General features: G+C 41.6%; 1 protein-coding gene across 3 annotated transcripts in view; it reads left to right on the top strand.

The window, feature by feature from the left end:
• VWA5B1 (von Willebrand factor A domain containing 5B1) overlaps positions 1-21,326 on the top strand; it is a 131,066-nt gene that overhangs the window by 56,808 nt on the left and 52,932 nt on the right. For all 3 annotated transcript variants that reach the window (XM_020973183.2, XM_078145640.1, XM_078145641.1), the window contains 4 exons: positions 877-1,008; positions 2,406-2,530; positions 9,463-9,639; positions 19,153-19,263. In XM_020973183.2, coding sequence (XP_020828842.1) covers positions 877-1,008; positions 2,406-2,530; positions 9,463-9,639; positions 19,153-19,263 — 545 coding nt within the window. The remainder of the gene's footprint in view (positions 1-876; positions 1,009-2,405; positions 2,531-9,462; positions 9,640-19,152; positions 19,264-21,326) is intronic.

Raw genomic sequence — 21,326 nt, 5'->3', positions numbered from 1 at the left:
TGTTGGAGGTAAGGGTTGAGGGAGGAAGGGATTTGAACTCATACATGAAGTCTCATAAGGAAGAAGGAAAGAAGGAAGAAGTGTTTGTTAAGTCTCATGCCATGAGGCACTGTTCTCAATGCTTTACAAATATTATCTCATTCAACACTTACAACAAGTTTGGGAGGTAGGTGCTATTATTATCCTCCTTTTACAGTTGAGGAAACTGAGGGAGATAGAGGTTAAGTGACTTGCCCAGGGTCACACAGCTAGTTTGTGTTGGAGGCTGGATTTGAACTCAAGTCTTCCCAAACCCAGCATGCCATCCACTTTGCCACCTAGCTAGTGGTCTCTATAAGGCACATTGTTTCTTGTCCTCAACTTTAAAGGCTGCTATGGCTACCAGTCTGGCAGGCTCCCAAATGGGCAATTAGTGAAGGTAGAACATTAGTCAGTTGCTTCCACTGGAAAATCTCAAGTCTCCATACCATGATGGCAATCACAGAATGTTAATGTAAGAAGGAAACTTAGAACACATATTGTTAGAACATGGCCTGTCAGAGCTGTAACAGACCATAGAGCATAGAATGTCAGAACCCAAAAGGGCATTAGAGGTCATCTGGCTCAATCCCTTCATTTTACAAAGGGCAACACCAAGGGCCAGAGAACTGAAGGGATTTGCCCATGGTCATACAACAGGTTAATGTCACAACAAAGACCTGAACTCAGGTCACTAAGTTCCCAGCCCAGACCTCTTCCCATTCCATCATGGAATCTCTCCTCTGGCTGTGGATTGCCATATGTCCTTATCTCTCTGCTTCCTTCCCTCCCTCCTTTCTGAACCCACCCCACTCCACCATGTGTCTCACTGTCTGTCTTCCTTTCTGTCCCATTCAGGAGTTGAAAGTCCCACCCATGAGATCCGAGCAGATGCTGCCCCGTCTGCCTGCTCTGCCAAGAGTATCATCATCACGTTGGCCAACAAGCATACCTTTGACAGGCCTGTGGAGATCCTTATCCACCCCACCGGTAGGGCAGCCTTGAATCCCCCAAGTCTTGTCTCATGGCTTTGGTATATCCCTGAAGTGGGCCATTTGCCAAAGTTGAGGGCCCTCATATTGAATGGCTGTTGACAACACCCACACTCTCACAGTATAAAAACAGCCAAACTTAGTGCCACATTGGTGAGTGTCATCAATTGAATAAAAAGCTAAGAGGAGGCACAGTCTTTCCTCCAAGCTGTTACACTCCAAATGAACTCCTCCCTGACCCATCTTTAGACATCTTTAGAAACAAAACACCATAGATTTTGAGCTAGGAAAATTACAAGCTATTTAGTCCAATCTACTCATTTTATATATGAGGAAACTGAGGCAGATGAAGGTTAAATGACTTGCCCAGGATCACACAGCCAATAAATGTCTGAGGCTGGATTTGAATCTAGGTCTTCCTGAATCCAGGTGGAGCACTCTATCCATTGTGCAACCTTTCTGTTGCTTTGATCATTGGCTCCAGGGCTGAAAGGCCCCTCAGAGCATCTAGAACAGCAGTTCTCCTTTCACACTCTTAAAAATTACTGAGGACCCCAAAGAGTTTTTATTTATGTAGGTTATATCTAGTAATATTTACTATACTAAAAATTAAAACTGATAAAAATTTTAGAACATTTATTAACTCATTTTAAAATAACAGTACTAAACCTGTTACATGTTAACATAAATAATATATTTTAAAGAAAACTGTATTTTCTGAAACAAAAACTTGAAAATTGTGGTGTTGTTTTGCATATTCTCGCAAATCTCTTTAATGTCTGGCTTAATAGAAGACATATATTTTCCTGTCTGCTCCTGCATTTAATCTCTTGTAATAAGGTTTTCATTTTGTTGTTGTTGTTGTTTTTTCAGTTTAAGTGTATGAGGAAAATTTGACCTCTCACAGATATGTAGTTGGAAAAGAGAGGAGTATTTTAGTAGGCAAATAACATCTTAGTATGATTGTGAAAATAGTTTTGCCCTCACAAACCCTCTGAAAAGGTCTCAGGGATCCCTAAGGGTCTTCAGACCACACTTAAAGAACCTCTGATCTAGACCAACCCTCTTGTTTTCAGAGGAGGAAACTGAGGCCCTAAGTGATTTAGTCATGGTAACATAATTCAGAAGTGACAAAATCTGGATTTGAACCCCAGGCCTTCTGACTCCCAATCATTGAGCCATACTGCTCTTGTCTGTGACTCTTGTCTGGCTCATCATCAGGCCCTCCAGGCCGGAGTGGGCAAAGAATGATCTCCATCTTTTCAGAAATACTTAATTCTCTGCCCTAACTTCTGTTCCCTGAGCTTCCTCCCAGTCTCCCTCAGCTCCAGAATTCAGCATAGCTGTGTTTCTTCTCCTGACACTTTTCTTCCTCCTACCCTCCTCCTCACCTAGAGCCTCACATACCACACATCCTGATGGAACAGGGGGACATGACCCAAGGACAGTTTGAGCAGCATTTGAAGGGCAGAAGTGACTTCACCAAAGGCACCAAGAAAATTATCAGTGCTCAGAGAAAGGTAAGTCAGGTGACTGGCTTGGGCTTGTAGAAACCTAAGGAGGGGAGGAAGGGGGAACACCATCCTTGTCTTTAGGAAATGAGGTACAGAATTATAGAACTACTCAAATTGGGGGTCAAGAGGGTCCTCAGAGATCAGCTATGCCAACCTTCTTATTTTTCAGAAAAGGAAACTGAGGCCCAGAGCACAGTATAACAGAAAATCATTCATTCGTTCAACATTCATGATGTGCTAGGCACTGTCCAAGGTGCTGGAGATATAAGGACAAAAATTAAAGTCCCTTCCTGCAAGATGTTTACATTCTACTAGAAAAACATGTGCCTAAAAAAGTAAATAAACACACACACAATGTATTTTTTCAGGCAGGACACTAGCGATTGGGGATGGTGGAGGAGGTCAGGATGGGCTTCCTATAGGAGATGGCACTTGAGCTGAACATAGAAAGAAGCTAGGGATTCTATTAGGCAGAGAGGAGCAGGGACTGCACACCAGGCATGAGCCATAGGCTGTGCAAAAGCCCAGAGGCAAGAGATGGGATATTATGCACAGGAAACAGCAAGCACAGGCTAGTTTACCTGGGATGGAGAATAAAGGTCAAGACCCAAAGTTTGGCTGGAGCCATACCGGAGAGGGCTGGAAATGCCAGTCTGAGGATTTTGTATTTTAACCTCAAAGCAAGAGGGAGCCAATGCATCTTCTTGAGCAGGAAAGTAACGACGTCAGGTACACCTTTTAGGAAAAATCAGTTTGGCAGCTATGCGGAAGATGGATTGGAACAGGGAGAGATTGGAGACAGAGAGTCCATATAAGGGGTCCTCATAGTAGTCCAAGAAGGAGATGGTGAGAACCTGTGAGAAGGTTGGATGAGATGATCTCTACAATCCTTTCCAGCTCTAACATTCATTTGCTGAGTCTAAGAGTAGAGAGGTGATGGGATTTGCCCAAGATCACACACTGAGAAGGTGGAAGAGAAACAACTGTAGCCCAGGGTTCGTACGCTTTTCCCTGCACCACATGAGCTTGCTACATAACAAGGTCTAGGCAGATGGGATATAGAGCAAGGGAGACCACATTAGTCCCACCTCCAATTTCCTGCCTTGCCCCCTTTTGCTCTGGATCCTAAACAAATTACCAAACATCCTCAGATCTCCATTGAGAGCAAGGGTCTCAAGGCAGGAAGGCCTTCTCAGGGCTTTCCCTTAATAGGAGAACAGCGGACAAGAAGAACCCGGGCATTCATGTCTAATGGACTCTGGGTTACATTTTTTTTTTTTAGCCATAGACCTCATTTTCAAAATGTGGTCATAGTTCTTGCTCACTAGCTTCCTCACTGACTGGGGAAAAGTATTGTGTCTGCAGTTGGAGGACCTGGGTTCAAATTTCGTCTTTGCTCTTCTCTATGTAGCCTAGATGTCAATTGACTCATCTATAAAATGAGAAGGTTGGTCTCTGAGGTTCCATCTAGCTATAGATACGTAATATTACGATCATTCTAATAGCAAATCTTTGGGGACCAGATTTGTAACTGTTTTAGAGCACGGAACTCCCAGTGAAGTGGTAAGTACCTCTACCAACTCAGAGCGGCCACTACTTTGTAAACTTGTCAGAGATTTGCCACAGGTGTAATGAGGTTCAATGACTTGCCAGTCAATGTCAGACACAGTCTTACGTTGTCCTGACTCTGACACTGGTTCTTTATTCAACACACTATACTGCCTCTCTATATAATGATAACAAGAGTAACAAACTGAAAGTAATACTTGTAATATCTAAGGGGCCCAGTGGATTGAGTGCTAGACCCAGATTTAGGAAGACCTGAATTCACATCTGGCCTCAGACAGTTACTCACTGTGGGATCCTGGGCAAGTCACTTAACCCTCTGTCTGCCTCAGTTACCTCATCTGTTCAATGGGAATAATGACAGCACTTACCTCCTGGAGTTGTTGTGAGGATCAAACAAGATAATATTTGTAAAGTACTTTGTAAACTTTAAAACACTATATAAAGAATAGCTGGGTTGGTTTTTTTTTTGCAAGGCAATGGAGTGAAGTGACTTGCCCAGGGACACACAGCTAGTAAGTGTCAAGTGTCTTGTCTGAGACTGGATTTGAACTCAGGTCTTCCTGATTCCAGGGCCAGTGCTCTATCCACTGCACCACCTAGCTGCCCCAAGACTAACTGTTTTTAGTATTAGAACCTGTCATAGGGTTGTCATGACGATCAAATGGGACCAAGTCTGGCCATCACATTTAAGACTTTGCAGTGCAAAAGAGAGACAGACAGAGACAGAGGAGAGACAGACAGACAGAGACAGAGAGGAGAGAGAGAGACAGACAGAGACAGACTATTTTTATGAATGGGCTTATATGCATAAATATGCATATATATGTATAGCACATACACATATACAGATAGTATGTGTGTATGTATGTATATATATGTATGTATGTATGTATACACACACACACATTGAATGAACTAAATAGTTGTGGGGATTACAGCCAAGCATTGAGGAAGTCAAGGTCAGGGGTTCAGTTCCCCCTACCGGCCCAGTTATTGGGCCCAGGCATCAACCATGACCACCACCCCACCCCACCCTCACCATCTTGCAAACTCCCACTGTGGGGATAACAGGCCAGTGGCTTCAAATGACTTTAATAGATCTCATCCCTGCTGTGGGAGCCACACTTCAGAGTGTTCTTCCAGAGTGAGGCCAAATCTTATCTGTGCACTATCTGGCTCAGCTGGAAAAGCCCCAGGCTAGATTCCCTTGGAGAAGTGGATGGGCAGAGCCAGGCCTCCCAAGCCTCCCCACATCAAAACTCCAACCCCCGGGTACAAGCAGAGTTGTCTGGGTCATCAGAAGATTCCTGGCCCACGGGTAGGGGAAGCACCCCCTGGGTCTCCTGAACTGCTATTTGAATGAGTTAGCTCAGGAAATTCAGCCTCAAAAGTGAATTAATTTGTCACCTTTGGTTGGTTATGCAAATGTATTGAATTCTCATTAGCTCCAGGGCTGGCAGAGATCAACCAGCTCCGGGGTGAGGATGGGATGAGTTTATTGTAATTGGATAATGGCAGAGGGATGGCAGGGAGACACTAAGAATCTTCCCCAGTATATGCCCTGCCAGGCCTGCCTCAAAAGCCACATTTACCTTCCTTGCTTCAGAAAATCTTCCCTGGGACAGTACGGGCTGCCACCAGATGTGACTGTGACTATGGAGGACTCTTATTGGAGTCATAGAGTGTTAGAGCTGGAATGCTAAAACATGCAATGTTAGAGCTGGCAAGGCCCTTGGAAGGTCAAATGTTCAAGCTTGGAGAAGCCTTAGAATAGAGAATGTCAGAGCAGGGAGGGCCCTTAGAGCACAGGATGTTGGAGTTGAGAGGGACCTCAGAAAGAATACAAAAGCTGAAAGGACCCTTAGACCATAAAATGGCCAAATTGGAAGAGGTCTAAAAACATAGAATGTCAGAACAGCAGAACTTTGAGGTGTGCTTAGAACATTCAACAGCCATGAGAGGCCCAGTGGATAGGAGACAGGAAGGTCTGGTTCCAGAGCCCGCCTGAGACACTCACTGGCTGTGTGACCCTGGGCAGTTTGGGGAACCGCTTTCAGCCTCATTTTTTCTATCTGTAAATCTGTGGATAGAAATAGCACCTGATCCTCAGAATTGTCAGCATCAAATGAAATAATATAGGTAAAAACACTGGGGAGAAATACAGTATTGCAATGGCAGTACTGGTGGGAATGAACAAAGAGTATCATAAAATGACCGAGCCAAAAAGAACTGGAGGGAGGATCTCACCCAATGCTATCGTTTTATGGAAGAGGCTGTATAGAGCCAGACAGGGGAATTGACTTTTCCCTAGATCCTCCAGGCAGTGAATGGCAGAATAAGGATTCAAACCCTGGTCCTCTGACTCCAAACCCAGTGTTCTTTTCACTGTACCTCCCTGTATCATGACCCCGCAGAAATACAGCTCTCAATCAGCTGTTCTCCTGGCACGGATTGGGTGGGGGGGGGGGTTGCAAGAGGGCAGAGATTATCAGGCCCAGAGAATTCAGAATCTTCAAGGTTATCAATCCATAGGGTGATTTAACAATTCCCAGCTGGGCAAACCATTTCACTTCTCTGACCCTTAATGTCTTCAACTATAAAAAGATGATAATTAAATGTGCATTACCTTCTTTCCTGATGAGATGGTTATAAGAATCTAATGAGATAATTATGTAAAGTACAAAAAGTATTGTGTAAATATGAGTCTTTTTTTTAAAATCTGGACCTATGATTTCACCAGTGTGGGAAACTGCAGGTTTGGAAACTCTCTCCCCTAATGAAAACTGAAAATCTTGTAACTTAGAATCTTACTGAATTGCTTGTCAGCACTATGAGATTAAATGCCTTGCTCATGGTCACACAAGCCAATGTGTGTCAAAGACCAGGTTTCCTGTCTCCAAAGCCAGTCCTCAACTGAACACGTCATACTCTCTCTTATTACTATTTAATAAGCCTCATTCTTTAGTAAGGGACTTTCTAATGATGGCCCAGCATAACATGGAGTTGACCCTTAATTCTCAAAATCATAGAGTCTCAGAATTCAAAAGAAGCTCAGAAGCCATCTGAGCAGGGATCACTGCTAAGTGGTCACCTTTTACTTGTTGGTTTCCAGAGCGATCTTCAACACTGGACCAAATTGATAAGATGAAATTTAATAGGAATCAATGTAAAATCCCATCCTTAGGTTCAAAAAAATCAATGTCTCAATTATACAATGGGGTAAGGCATGACTAGACATCAGAGGGCTATAGTGGACTGAAAGTTCAAAAGATGAGTTAATAATGTGACATGGTAGCTGGGAAACAATTACAACCTCAGGCTGTATTAAGAGAGATGGAATGCCCAGAATTAGGAAAATGACAGTCCTGCCATCAGACCATATCGAGAATACCAGGTTCATTTCTGGGCTTAGGCTCGATTTTATAAATGACACTAAGAAGCTGGAGAGTATCCAGAAAAAGGACAACCAACATGGCAAAGAAAAACTCAAGTTCATGCCATGAGGATCATAGTTAGCCTAGAGAAGACTTGAGGAGTGGGGCAAGAATTGATACATGTATTCAGGTATTTAAATGAAAGTCCAGTGGAATGGAGATTAGTCTGGTTCTGCTTGGCCCCAGTGGGAAGAATAGGAGGCAACAGACAGAAGTTTCAGAGGCCAGTTCAAGCTTGACATCAGGGAAACCCTCCTAACTATGAGAGCTAGAATGATGACTGGATGTCATCAAGCAAAAAGCTGCATGTCCACTCACTGCACACATTATAGAGGAGATTACTGTTCAAGTATTGATTGGTCTAGGCTTTGATAGCCCCTGCAGTCCTCCCACCTCTGAGATGTTGTGATTCTGCCCAGAAACTCTGGCTTTTGGACAGCTCTAACTTTTCTCAAAGGCTCTATTAGCAGAGCACAAGAGGTAAGATGTCTGGCAGGTCTCACCAAGGTGGGAAGGCTTCAGTCATGGGCCCAATGACAGTAGGGGTATCTGCCACCTACCCCAGCATAGGAAGACATCTCCAGAGGGATGGACACCAAGTGATGGTATTTTTTCAGTCACAGTAACTCATAAAAAAAAAAACTTCTCATAAGACATGGAGGAGGGGATCTCCCGGGCAATAGAAATGATTAGTAAAACCCCATATCTAGCATTTAGTAGGCACTTAATATATGCTTGTTGATTGATTGACTTTTGAAGGGTGGATGTGTGATCATAATGACAATGGAGGACGCTCATTATAGGGCTTTCAGATTCTGATGGATTTTCTCGTTTGATTTTTCTAACAACCCAGTGAAACAGGTCTTCTAAGAATTAATATCCCCTTTCACAGATGAGGACAAGGCGGATGGTGAGTGTCAGAACCGGGATCTAAACCCAGGTTTCTCCTGACTTCAAGTGCAGCATTCTTTTCATTATATCACACTGCTTTTCACAAGACCATCTGCTTTGTGGCCAACCCCGTGCTAGGAACTGACAGTCAAGAAAAGGGGAAGGTACAAAGACACAGGAGGGATATGGTCCTTGTACTTAAGGAGCTCACGAAGGACAGATCATATACCCATATACGAAACAACCAGGGATCGCTCACAGAAAAAAAACAGACACAAAATGACTACAGAGATACAAAGACAGACAGCAAGCAAGGAAGTTAAGTGGAGTCAATCCTGAAAGACTTCTTGGAGGAGGCAGGTGGTGGGTTGGTGGGCAAGTGGTGGCAGGTGCCATGGGTTAGGTGTCTTCTTCCTTCATGGTACTTTCTGGTAGGCATGCTACACTCCAAACTGGGGTCTGATCAGAGCACGGACTGGTCTATTCTGTTCTCCCCAAATGCTGTTTTTTTCCTCCTCTGGGCTTTTGCTCACAGTTTCCTACACCTGACATGCCTTCCTCCCCCTCCCTCCTCCCCTGTCTTCACCTGTTGAATTCTATGACCCATCCTTTATTTAATTTTTTTTATTTTAATTTTTTGAGGTTTTTTTTACCCATCCTTTAAAGCTCAAATTGAATACTAACTTCTCCAGGAACCCTTCCCTCATCCCACCTTCTAGTAATTAGTAATTAGTTAGTAATTAGTGATGCACCCACCCAAACCTCACACGACATTTTACCTTGCACCTCTCTGATCCTCCAATCAGGTAATACTGTGTATGGCGGTCATCATCATATTCCCCAGCTAAACTGGGAGCTCCATGAAGGCGAGACTGCACTGTATCAAAATTCTCTATCTCCTCCAGCACTAAGCACTGTGAGCTCTTGATCAGTGTTTGCTGACTGACTTGTAACTGACAGGCAGAAGGCTGGTATAAAGCTCCAGAGGGTTTGCCCCAGCCCTCAGCTAGCTTCACCAAACCAGCTATTCTCTTTGTCCTCCAGATGGAAATAATCCGGAAACGGCTCCACAAGGATATTCCTCATCACTCAGTGCTCATGCTCAACTTCTGCCCTGACCTCCAGCCAACCCAGTCAAGCCTTCGGAAGACCCATGGAGAGTTCATTTTCCTCATTGACAGAAGTGGAAGCATGAGTGGAAGCAACATCAACAGAGTCAAGGTATCAGTGAACTTGGGGGTGGATTTGACAGGATATCAAATCCACGGTATTGTTCAATTACATGAACATATCAGGATTTATTTTCCTGCTTTGTTATAAATTTTCAGGTTCTTTGCTATTATAAATAAAACTTATAGATGTTTTTTTTAAATCACCTAACTAATTAAATCACCTAAGCTCATAGCACTTTACAAAGGAGAATCACAGGAATTAACAGACAAATAACAAATGTTTGATTACAAATATTTTCTCATTAAAGGCGATATACATCCAGTCATTATCTTGCTGATCTCTTTGAATAATAACCCTTCATGTCTTGTCACATTTTCTATTATGCTTCATTTTATATAATTGTATACTTACAGTATTATTCAATTACGTGAACATAATCATTTCTTATACTTTGTTAGAAATTTTGGGGGTTTTTTGCTATTGTAAATAAAACAACTATTGATATTAAAAAAAACACACACACAATGAGACTAGAACCTTTAAACCCCAACAGGATTTTGTGATAAGTAGCAGCTTTGTTTCCATTTCCAAACACAATAATGATAGAATGACCACCTCACTGATGGGTAGAAACGTAGCTGTCATAACATTCTAAAGCTGAAAGGGACCTCAAATGGCATCTAGTCAGGTCATTTCATGAAATAGGACCCCCCCCCTTCTATAATCTCCCTTACAAGTGATCATCTAATCCATGCTTGAACACTTCCAGGGATGAGGGCTCCCATCCTTTGAGACATTCCATTGTCAGTCAACAAGCATTTATTAAATGCTTAGTGTATGCCAGGAACTGTGCTAAGCACTGGAAATACAAAGGAAGGCCAAAACATGGTCCCTCCCCTCAAAGACTTGTCAATAAATAGATACATATAAGATGTGTAATAATAAGATACATGTGACACGTAATAATAATATTTGCATTGTGCTTTAAGGCTTGCAAAGACTTTACATGTAAATTCATTTGATCCTCACAACAGTCCTGTAATTACTATAGCTATCCCCATTTTACAGAATAGGAAACTGAGGCATAAAAGAAGTTAAGTGACCTGTCCAGGATCACATAGCTAGGATTTGAGGCAAGATTCAAACTCAGATCATCTGGACTCCAAGTCTTGTGCTCTCTCCACTGTGCCACATAGCCTCTACTGAATAGATAGATGACAGCTTTGGAGGGGAAGGCTATGGTGCCATTTAGGATGAATCTTGAAGAAGGCCAGAGACATTTTAGGAGAAAGGGAGAGCATTACAGGCATGAGAAACAGCCAATGCAGTTCTGATTTAGGGAAAAATACTCCTTCTCCTGAGCTGAAAGTTCCCTCCTTGTTAAATACCTCCTATCAAGCCTGGTTCTACCTGACTTTATTCTTCAAGCATAGGATTTAGAGGTGGAATAATTAAAATAGCATTTGTATAGTACTTTAAGACCTGCAAAGTGTTTTACAAATATTACCTCATTTGATTTTGACAACAATGCTGGGAGGTAGGTGCTATTATTACCCCATTTAACAGGATAGGAAACTGAAACAAATAGAGTTTAAGTGACTCACCCACCTTTGCACAGTTAAATAATTTGAACTCAAGTATTCCTGAGCTGAAGTCCAGTGCTATGTCCACTGTCCTACCTAGCTGGGAGACACATTAGAGATTTGGTCCAACCTTCACATTTTTGTAGATGAAGAAACCAAAGCCCAATGAATATATGTGACTTGTTCAAGTTCACACAATTAGCCTGGATTCAAATCCATCTCTTTTGAGAAAGGCATTATAGTATAATGAAAAAAGCATTGAATTTGAAGTCGGAGGACCTCTGCTTAAGTCATAACTCAACTACTTATTATATGGGTGACTTTACTTCTCTAAGTAGCAATTTACTCACCTCTAAAATGGGGGAGAGGGAGATTTGAGGGTTCAAGATATGCTCTCTAATGTTTTTTCAATTTTGACTATCATAAAATCCTATTGCTTGAAATCCATTTCTTTTTTGACTACAGCACACTGGACTGTTACAGAGTGACTTACTGTGGATTTACTGCAGAGTCCTACAATCAAAAGAATCTTGATTTAGAGAGGAGAGAGGGAGGGAGAGAGAGAGAGAAAGAGTTGGCTATTCTGGGACCAGCTACTTCCTCCAAAGGATTCAAAGTTGACAGTTCTTGCTTTGGAAAGCCCTGCCCCACCCATCAAAGTCCTGGGTAGCTGTCCATGGTACAAAATTTGCCCCTGCACTCCCTCAGAAAACTTCCAACCATGCTAGAAGTGGACAGCATGTTCTAAATAGTCCCTCAGATCATGTAGGGAAATTCATCCTAGAAAGAGAATGGAAGAAGGTAGAGATAATATTCTATTTCACAGATAATAGTCCTCCATCTTGGCCAAATCACTATGTTCAGGAAACATGATTCCCAAATTATTTTGGTGTGGTGGTATAATGAAGTGATTCTCAAATTTGGTCCCTTTCAAGGAGTCCATGAGGTCAAATCTATTTTTACAGTAATATTAAAATGTTTTAATTCCTAATACAGTCAATACTGTTAGCTATAAATAGAAGTGCTTTGAGCAGAGTCCTCAATAATTTTCAAGAGTACAAAGGCATCCTAACCATTTGAGAACCATGGATGTAGTTAGTGGAGAGAACATTGGATTGGGAGACGAGATCTGAGTTAAAATCTCTCCATTCTGCTATTTCCTAATTACGTAACCTTGGACAATCACTTCCTTTCTTGGGATGTCAGTTTTCTCACATGCAAAATAAGTGGACAAACTGATCTCAAAGGTCCCTTCCACGACATTCTATGTTCTAATGTCCCTCAACATCTAAAATTCTACATTCCAAGTTATCTTCCAGGTCCATTATCTGATTTGATGACAATATCTTTATTCTTTCTATTTAATTTCACTGAAGTTAAAATGATTTATTCAATGAAGAACATTGAATACCCAGGCTGAACGCGACATTTTTAGAAAGTGTCACAGAAGTCATGGCCAAATGTCAGTAGGACCAGTATCCTACTCACTACATCTGTAAATTGCTGAGGACCCCTGGAAAGCTTGGTGGTCCCTCCTGGCAGGACTTCCAGGTTGGAGTGAATGGGAATAGGGAAAGGAGGAAAGCCTATACAGCCTTTCAGCCAATTTGATTTCCAACAGTTTGTCCTATTCTTCAGATACTGTTTCCCCCCCCAAAAAAAAAAACATTCTTGGGTGGGAGGGGAAAGCTCTAATAGGTGTGAGCAGAAGCAATATGTATGAATCAGCAGAGGCTGCTGTTAAATTAGTGTCTAATGGAAAAATGTGCTGATATTGACTTATTTGGTGGAGAAATAGAATATATTGACCCAAGCAAAGAAGAAAAATGGAGAGAAAACTTAGGTTAATATTGACAGTGGGGAATAGGGGTAGAGAGATCTGCTGGTCCCTGAAACCAGGGAAACCGTGATCTGAATATCGTCCTGATGCTTCATTACTGACTCTTAGTCTCTAGATTGCTATGTGTAACTCTAAGACCATTGATGGCCCATTTCTGCTTTGAAGCAAGATAGAAGATTGAGTTAGTATTTGGATGGCTACAAGGTTCCATTGTAGGAAACAGGCATTTATCCTTGCCTCTGGTATTCACAGTTTAAACTACGTAGGGAAACTTCTCCCTCAATTTCACCCCAAATATAGGATCATAGAGTATTAGGGAACTTAGAATTCAGAAGGTTGGAACTGTAATGGAATTTAGACTATGGTTAAAATAGAATGTTAGAGCTTTGAGGATGTTAGAATATAGAATATTAGAGCTGGAAGAGATCACAGATCATGGAATACTAGATTTGTAAAGGACCTTAGAGATTATCTAGTCCAATTCCCCCATTTTATAGATTTCAAAATTGAGGCTCAATGAAATAAAGTGACTTGCCCAAGGTAATGCAATATATCGATTGCAGGGACTAAACTCAGGTTTCCTTATTTCCAGACTAGTGTTTTCTTTTGTTTTAACCATACCATATTGCTGATATAAAATTAGCAAAGTAGTCATTCCCTCCACCCAAATATCACACATCCCAGCTAAGGGCTAAAAAGGCTAAAAGGATTATGTTTCTAGTGGGTAATGAAAGGGAGAGTGGTGATCTCATTACAAGCCATTTAATGGCTATTATTATTGTTTGTCCTTCATTTTTGAAGTGGACCAATGACATCATAGCTCGATGTCTTGACTAGTACATGAATTGGATTTAAGTGAGGCAGAGTTGTTCAAAGTCATCAGCCTCACTCTTCTTGAATCATCAAAGTTAGCAGCAGGACAAAAGTCAAGATGACAGTCGTCTGGGATGACTTTGATGTCTATCCTAGCTCTAAGTGTACCACAGCACCTGCTTTAGATGCCTTCATGGCTATTGGAACAGATTGTTCTCATCCACCCATTCCATCAGGGAAAGTCTTCGCATGCTTGGGGTAGACATCCCCCTAACTCACCAATGGATTTGAGGCCCATTGGTTATGGTCAACATGGTTTAGCCCAACTGCCTAGATGGTTTCCCCAGGATATGGCTCCTGTGCATGCTACAGCTTCTTGGAACCAAAGATGAGAGTTGGGCGAAGGTGGACATCAAAGGTGAATGAGCAATCCTGAAAAGGGCTTGGCAAGCCCTCACAGCAGAAGTGCTAGTCCTCCTGATGACTACTATACACTTGTGGTGATTCAGGTAGGCATAAACAACGCAACTAGAAGGAATCGAGGAAGCATTACTGAAAACCATGAAGTCTTGGGCAAGAAGCTTAAGATGTTAATGGCACTGGTGATGCTTCCACCATTCCCGTGGATTGAAGATGCAGACTTCAGAAGGGAAGGATGGATATGAGAAGTGGACATGTGGTTGAGAAGGTGGTGCTTGAGATTAGCATTTTGGTTTCTGGATAATAGTCTAAAATATAATTATGGTAAGCTCCGGGAATGGAGTACATTACTGAAGGCTGGTAAAATGTATTTGTTTGGAACTTTGGAGATCTAATTAAAAAGACTTCAAATTGAAAAGGAAGTTGGGGAGAGAACTGCCTATGTACATCCACCAAATTTGCTACACTAGAGAACAGCTATAATTTATTTATTTATAACAATGGGGCTAAGTGACTTGCCCAGGGTCATACAGCTAGTAAGTGTTATGTGCCTGAGGCTGGATTTGAACTCAGGTCCCCCAGACTCCAGTGCCCATGCTCTATCCACTGCACCACCTAGCTACCCTAGAGAACAGCTCTGATTTAAAAAGAATAACAGCAGGCAGGCACACCCACAGGAGACAACATCTAAGGAAGGACACAGCCCCCAAAACCACTGGCCTTAGATGTCTACATACAAATACACAAAGTAGAGATAATTAACAAAGATGGACTAGAGATTCTAGAGCAAAGGGACAGATCTGCCCTCATTGGTATCACTGAGACTTTGTGAGATGAGACCTATGCCTGAAACATGGTACTACAGGATATATGTAATTCAAAAGAAACAAGAGAAAGGTAGGGAGGGGGCAGAGTAATGTTGTACATTAAACGATAATGTGCTCATGTGCAGAAAACCAGGAACCAGAGAGGAGAAGCACAGTGAAGAGTATCTGGTGGCAGCTAGGTGGTGCAGTGGATACAGCACCAACCCTGGAGTCGGGAGGACCTGAGTTCAAATCCGGCCTCACTAGCTGTGTGACCCTGGGCAAGTCACTTAACCTTGATTGCCTCCAAAGCAGGAGGGGAAAAGAGTGTTTGGGTAGAGACAAAGAGAAAAAAGGAATGTTCATCATCGACAAAATACGTGACAGTCTTGCTTTTGTATTTGTATCCCCAGCAGTTAACACAGTGTGTGGTACAGTAAGTGCCATTCACTCATTCATCTACTCATTCATTCATTCATAGATGCCACCTGAATAGAAAGAGGAAATAAAGGGGTAATTTAGGAAACATCACAAGCTTGACACAGCAGCATCTTATAATAGTACTCGAGGCTTTCAGTTTTCCACATATATTCCAGCATTCTCTCTCTGCCAAAAGTAGGCCTGCGAATCACTTTTTAGCTTATGTTAATGATAATTTCATCCTTTAAAAGGCAGAAGAACCAAGGAAGGGAATTTCAATTCACGATCTGATTCTGACCAGCAGGGACTGGAAAAAGCAGAACAGAAACAGCTAATAAGACATTGAAATTAAAGATAAATCGGGAGGGAAGTGGTAAGAGATCTTCTAGCTGTACTTTATGAGTCCCAGTGTCCAGGCCAAGGGGAACCATATTACAGAGATTTGAAAGAACTGATTATTGTAAACAGGTCCTACAGAACTCACCTTATTTAAGGAGACAGTCTGGTGTAACAGATAGAGCACTGGACCTGGAATCAGTAAGACCTAGGTCTAAATCCTGATTTAAAGTAGGTTTGGATATTAGATGTTCTAACAACTCACAATTTCTCTGGTCCTCAGTTTCCTCAACTGTAAAATGGGGATAATAATAACACCTCCCTCACAGATTGTTGTGAGGATCAAATGAGATCGCATTTGTAAAGTATTTTGCAAACTTCAAAGCTCTAGTTAAATTACTATTTTAGTTATGATTGTTTACTTTTTTGACAGGGTTATTAGACTTATTGATCAGGGAAGGCTGTAATTATAGTTCATCTAGATTTTAGTAAGGCATTGAATAAAGTGTCATGTGCTATTCTGTAAAGAAGAGATGCAGGCTTGATGCAGTTTAGTGAAAATGGAACTGGCTAAATGGCTGTACCCAAAGTCTTGCCAGAAAGGTTTAGATGTCACCTTGGAAGGAGGTCCCTGCACTGGATCATGTGTTCCTTACCATTTCTATCAATGACTTAAGTAAATGAATAGATGGCTTGCTTACCAAATTTGCAAATCACACAATGCTAGGAGACATAGCCAACACTTTGAATGACACAGTCGAGATTCAAAAAATGCCTCACTAGGCTAAAACGTTGGTTCAAATTACGTATATATGTATGTATATGTACATGCACACATATGTGTGTAAAACAACGTGAACTTTAATAAGGATGAACAGAAAGTCTTACACGTATAAGTTCACAAAATCAAACATAATCTTCTCAGCAATGCAAGGATCTAAGACAACTCCAAAGGACTCATGATGGAAAATGCTATCCACATCCAGAAAAAGAGCTACAGAATCTGAATGCAGATGGAAGCATACTATTTGCTCTGTTTTTTTTGTTGTTGTTTTGTTTTGTTTCTTCTTTCTCATGGTTCTTCCCATTGGTTCTAATTCTTTTCAAAGAAATATGTTTAATGTGAATGTATATGTAGAGCCTATATTAGATTGCATGCTGTCTTGGGAAATGGGGAGAGAAGGGAGGGAAATAAAATTGAAAACCCAGAATCTTGTGGAAGTGAATGTCAAAAAATAAAAATAAATTAATTAATTTAAAAAAAGAAAAAATCAAGCATAAGATTCAGGGAGACCTGGCTAAGCAGCAGTTTATCTGAAAAAGATCCTAGAGTTTTAGGGGACTCCAAACTCAATCTGAGTCAATGAAATTGACATGATGTGGCGGGTAAAAGACCTAATGCATTTAGTATTAAGAGAAGCATATTGTCCAGGAAGGAAGAGGAAGTGATAGTCCTATTATATTCTGTCCTCGGCAGATCACATGTGAAGAATTGTGTTCAAAATGATAAATGATAAATTGGAAAGCATTCAGAGGAGGGTGACCAAGATGGCGGAGAGCTGTGGGATCATACCAGATGAGCATCCATCGAAGGAACTGGAGTGTTTTGTCTAAAGAAAGTGCAAGAGGGACACAATAGCTATGTTCAAGTATTTGAAGAACTAGATAGGAGTCATTAACATCTCAGATTCTTTGAACCTTATCATCTCAGAACCAGAGGCTCTTAGAGCCTGACAATCACAGTGTCCTGGACATTAGAATTATAGAATATTCTACCATTAAAATCATAGACTCCTAGAACCATGGAATCTTGGAACACTAGCACTTTAGAGCCTTAAACTATTAGATTTGGAAGGGACTGAAGATGACTTTTTGTCTAGCTTTTCCCCAAATTCTGCAATCCTATTCCCTGCTTGACTATATTGAGTGGCAAGGTACTCACTAGCATGCCAAGGCAAGAGTACTCCATTCCATTGTTGGACAGTTGGCATTGTCAGTAACTGTTTCCTCTATTGAACTGAGGGAGGGAAACAAACTGTTGGGAATGAAAGGACAGAAGGATGGCTATTCTGTGTCCAAACTATGTCAGCCAGACACTGACCCTCAAAGTTCTTTTTTTTAATAATTAATTTATTTATTTTTAGTTTTCAATGTTCACTTCCATAAGATTCTGAGTTTTAAATTTTCTCCCCCTTTCTCTCCTCCCCTCTCCCCAAGACAGAGTGCAATCTGATATAGGCTCTACTTATACATTTATGTTAAGCATATTTTCACATTAGTCATGATATAAAGAAAAATTAAGACTAATGGGAGGAACCATGAGAAAGAAGAAGCAAAACAAAATAACAAAAGAAAAGGAGAGCAAATAGTATGCTTCCATATACATTCAGACTCTATAGTTCTTTCTTTGGACGTGGATAACATTTTTCATCATGAGTCTTTTGGAGTTGTCTTAGATCCTTGCATTGCTAAGAAAAGCTAAGTCTATCAAGTCAGTCATCACACAATGTGGCTGTTTACAGTGTTCTCCTGGTTCTGCTCATTTCACTCAGCATCAGTTCATACAAGTCTTTCCAGGTTTTTCTGAAGTCTGCCTGCTCATCATTTCTTATAGCACAATAATATTCCATTACATTCATATACCACAACTTGTTCAGCCATTCCCCAATTGATGGGCATCCCCTCAATTTTCAATTCTTGCCCACCACAAAAAGAGTTGCTATAAACATTTTTGTACATGTGAGTCCTTTTCCTATTTGTATGATCTCTCTGGGATGGAACTGCTATTGCTGGGTCAAAGGGCATACACATTTTTATAGTCCTTTGGTCATAGTTCCAAATTGCTCCTCAGAATGGTTGGATCAGTTCACAACTCCACCAACAATGCATTGGTGTTCCAATTTTCCCACATATTCTCCAACATTTATCATTTTCCTGTTTTGTCATGTTAGCCAATCTGATAGATGTGACATGGTACCTCAGAGTTGTTTGGATTTGCATTTCTCTAACCAAGTGATTCAGAGCATTTTTTCACATGACTATAGATAACCTTGATGTCTTCCACTGAAAACTGCCTATTCATATCCTTCAACCATTTCTCTGTTGGGGAATGATTTGTATTCTTACAAATTCAACTCTGTTCTCTGTATATTCTAGAAATGAGGCCTTTATCAAAGACACTGGCTGTGAAAAAAAAATGGAAGCTTTCTGCTTCCCTTCTAATCTGGGTTGCATTGGTTTTGTTTGTGCAAAACTTTTCAATTTAATGTCGTCAAAGTCATCCATTTTGCATTTCACAACGTTCTCTATCTCTTGTTCTAACAGCCCTTTTTTCCCTACCCAGGATGCCTTGGTACTCATTCTCAAGAGTCTCATGCCAACGTGTCTGTTCAACATCATTGGGTTTGGCTCCACCTTTAAGACCTTATTCCCTTCCAGTCAGGTCTACAGCGAGGTAAGAGACAATGCGACTGACCCCCACCAGACTGAACAGTAAGGAAGAGAGGAGAAGACCTGAATGTTAAGGACTTTGTAAGCTCCTTGAGAGCAAGGGCAATTTTTCATGCTTTTTTTGGGCATCTCCAGTGCTTAGCACAGTATCTGACACATAGTAGGCACTTAATACATGCTTCTTGACTTGACTTGGTCTGAGCTATTTTAGCTAAGTAACACAATAAATAGACATAGAGTCAAAAAGAGCTGAGTCCAAATCTTGCCTTAGACACCAGCTGTGTGACCCCGGGCAAGTAGATTAAGTTTTCTGAAATTTAGTTTCCTCATCTGAAAAATGAGGTGACTAGACCTGATGGTCTTTAAAGTTGCCTCCCACTCTAAATCTGTGATCACAAGTCAAGTGCTGGGGTTGAGTTTTTGAGGGAACTGTTGAAAGTTGTATAGTCCTCAAATTCATGGCCCTACTGGCTCTGTCCGTTTTAAATGAGGTTGTTCTCATTCTTACATACATGAAGTTCCATCACAAGTTCTAGGCCAAGTGAGGCAACTGGGATGTCATGGACCAAAAATGGGGCCTGGACCTCAGTTTCAGTGCCAGCTCTGCCACCAACTCACTGTGAGACCTTAGGAAAGTCACTGAACTCTGTACCTGAGCTTCCTCACCTGTATGACAAAGACATTAATACTTGCCTGCCAAACTCATGGGGGTTATTTGGTGAGCATATAATGAGATAAGATAATCTGTATAAAATGCTTTGTCAGCTACAAAGCAATGCACAAATGTGAGCCACGTGGGGCCTGACACGTGATAACTGGGGGGAGGTGGGGTGGACAATCAGTGTAGCTGCATCAAGGCACAGCATGGAAGGGTCGTGGGGCCGAAGGACCACAGGATGCTGATCTGTAAGGAACACAGAATGGTTGAGACAGGAATGGTCTTGCAATAGACTTTGGAGCTGGCAAGGACTTAGAAATCACCCAGTCCAACTGCCTCATTTTACAGATGAGGAAAATGCAACTGAGAGAGTTAAAGTGACTTGCTCAATGTCACCCAGCTTATAAGAGCCACAAGTATTAAGAATAGTGTGGAGAGGAAGGCAGATGGGGGGGGGTCTTTGGAGAGGAGGGAATACTGGCCTCCACACCCAGAAACATGCCTCACAGGGTCTTAAAGGTCCCAGATAAGTCCAAGAGATTTTGATGATAGCTGTTGGGACAACTTCTCTATCTCTCTCTTACTCTATACAGCTCAGAGACCTGATCCTCTTGACCCTGGTCTGGATCAGATCTTGGCTTCCAAGCTCTTCTGGAGGAGAAGCCTTGGAAGAAAGAGGAAACTTAGCTGATGTTTCCCATCCCCCAAGTTTTCTGAGTCAGCTTGTCAACCTGGCCACTGGGGGCACATGATAGCTTGAGAGCGTGAAGCAGTAGAGTTCCTGATTGAAAGAGGTGGGATTTTCTAGGCTTCTCTCAGGAGAAGAATTGGTTGGTAAAGGAAGGTGCTTTATTCCTGGCAAGAATCTGCTTTGTCTTTGTCCTTGCCTCACAGCTGAGGTCTGACCACTCCCCACAAGAAAGGAACACTGGCCTGAGAATCAGGGGACATGGGTTTGATTACTGATTCTGTCTCTACCAAGACCATTCACTTCTCATGGCTTCAGTTTCATCTACAAAATGAAGTTGTTGGGCTATGCCTTTCTTAAGGTGTCTTTCTTGTGGGACAATCTGTGTTCTAACATTCTTTGTACTAATGTACCATATTAATATTCTAACATAAGAGAGGTGGCATAGTATGGTGAAAAGGACATGGTACTTCAGGTCAGAGAATCTGGTTTCAAATCCCATCTCTCCTACAAATTATCTGAGTGACCTTGGACAAAGCACTTAATTTCTCTGGGCCTCAGTTTCTACATCTGTAAATTGTGAGGGAGGCTAGATTATCTCTGAGCTCCTTTCATGGTGTAAATCTATGATCCAATGATTCAATGAATCTGCTTATGGAAAAGGTAGACTTTGGTCCCAAAGACCAGAAAAGTCTTGGAAGCCAGGGAGAATCTATATGTC

Source organism: Phascolarctos cinereus, unplaced genomic scaffold, assembly GCF_003287225.1.
Source record: "Phascolarctos cinereus isolate Bilbo 61053 unplaced genomic scaffold, phaCin_HiC Scaffold_726;HRSCAF=1367, whole genome shotgun sequence".
In the NCBI taxonomy this organism is placed as follows: Eukaryota; Metazoa; Chordata; class Mammalia; order Diprotodontia; family Phascolarctidae; genus Phascolarctos; species Phascolarctos cinereus.
This window is presented reverse-complemented; position numbering and strand designations above follow the sequence as displayed.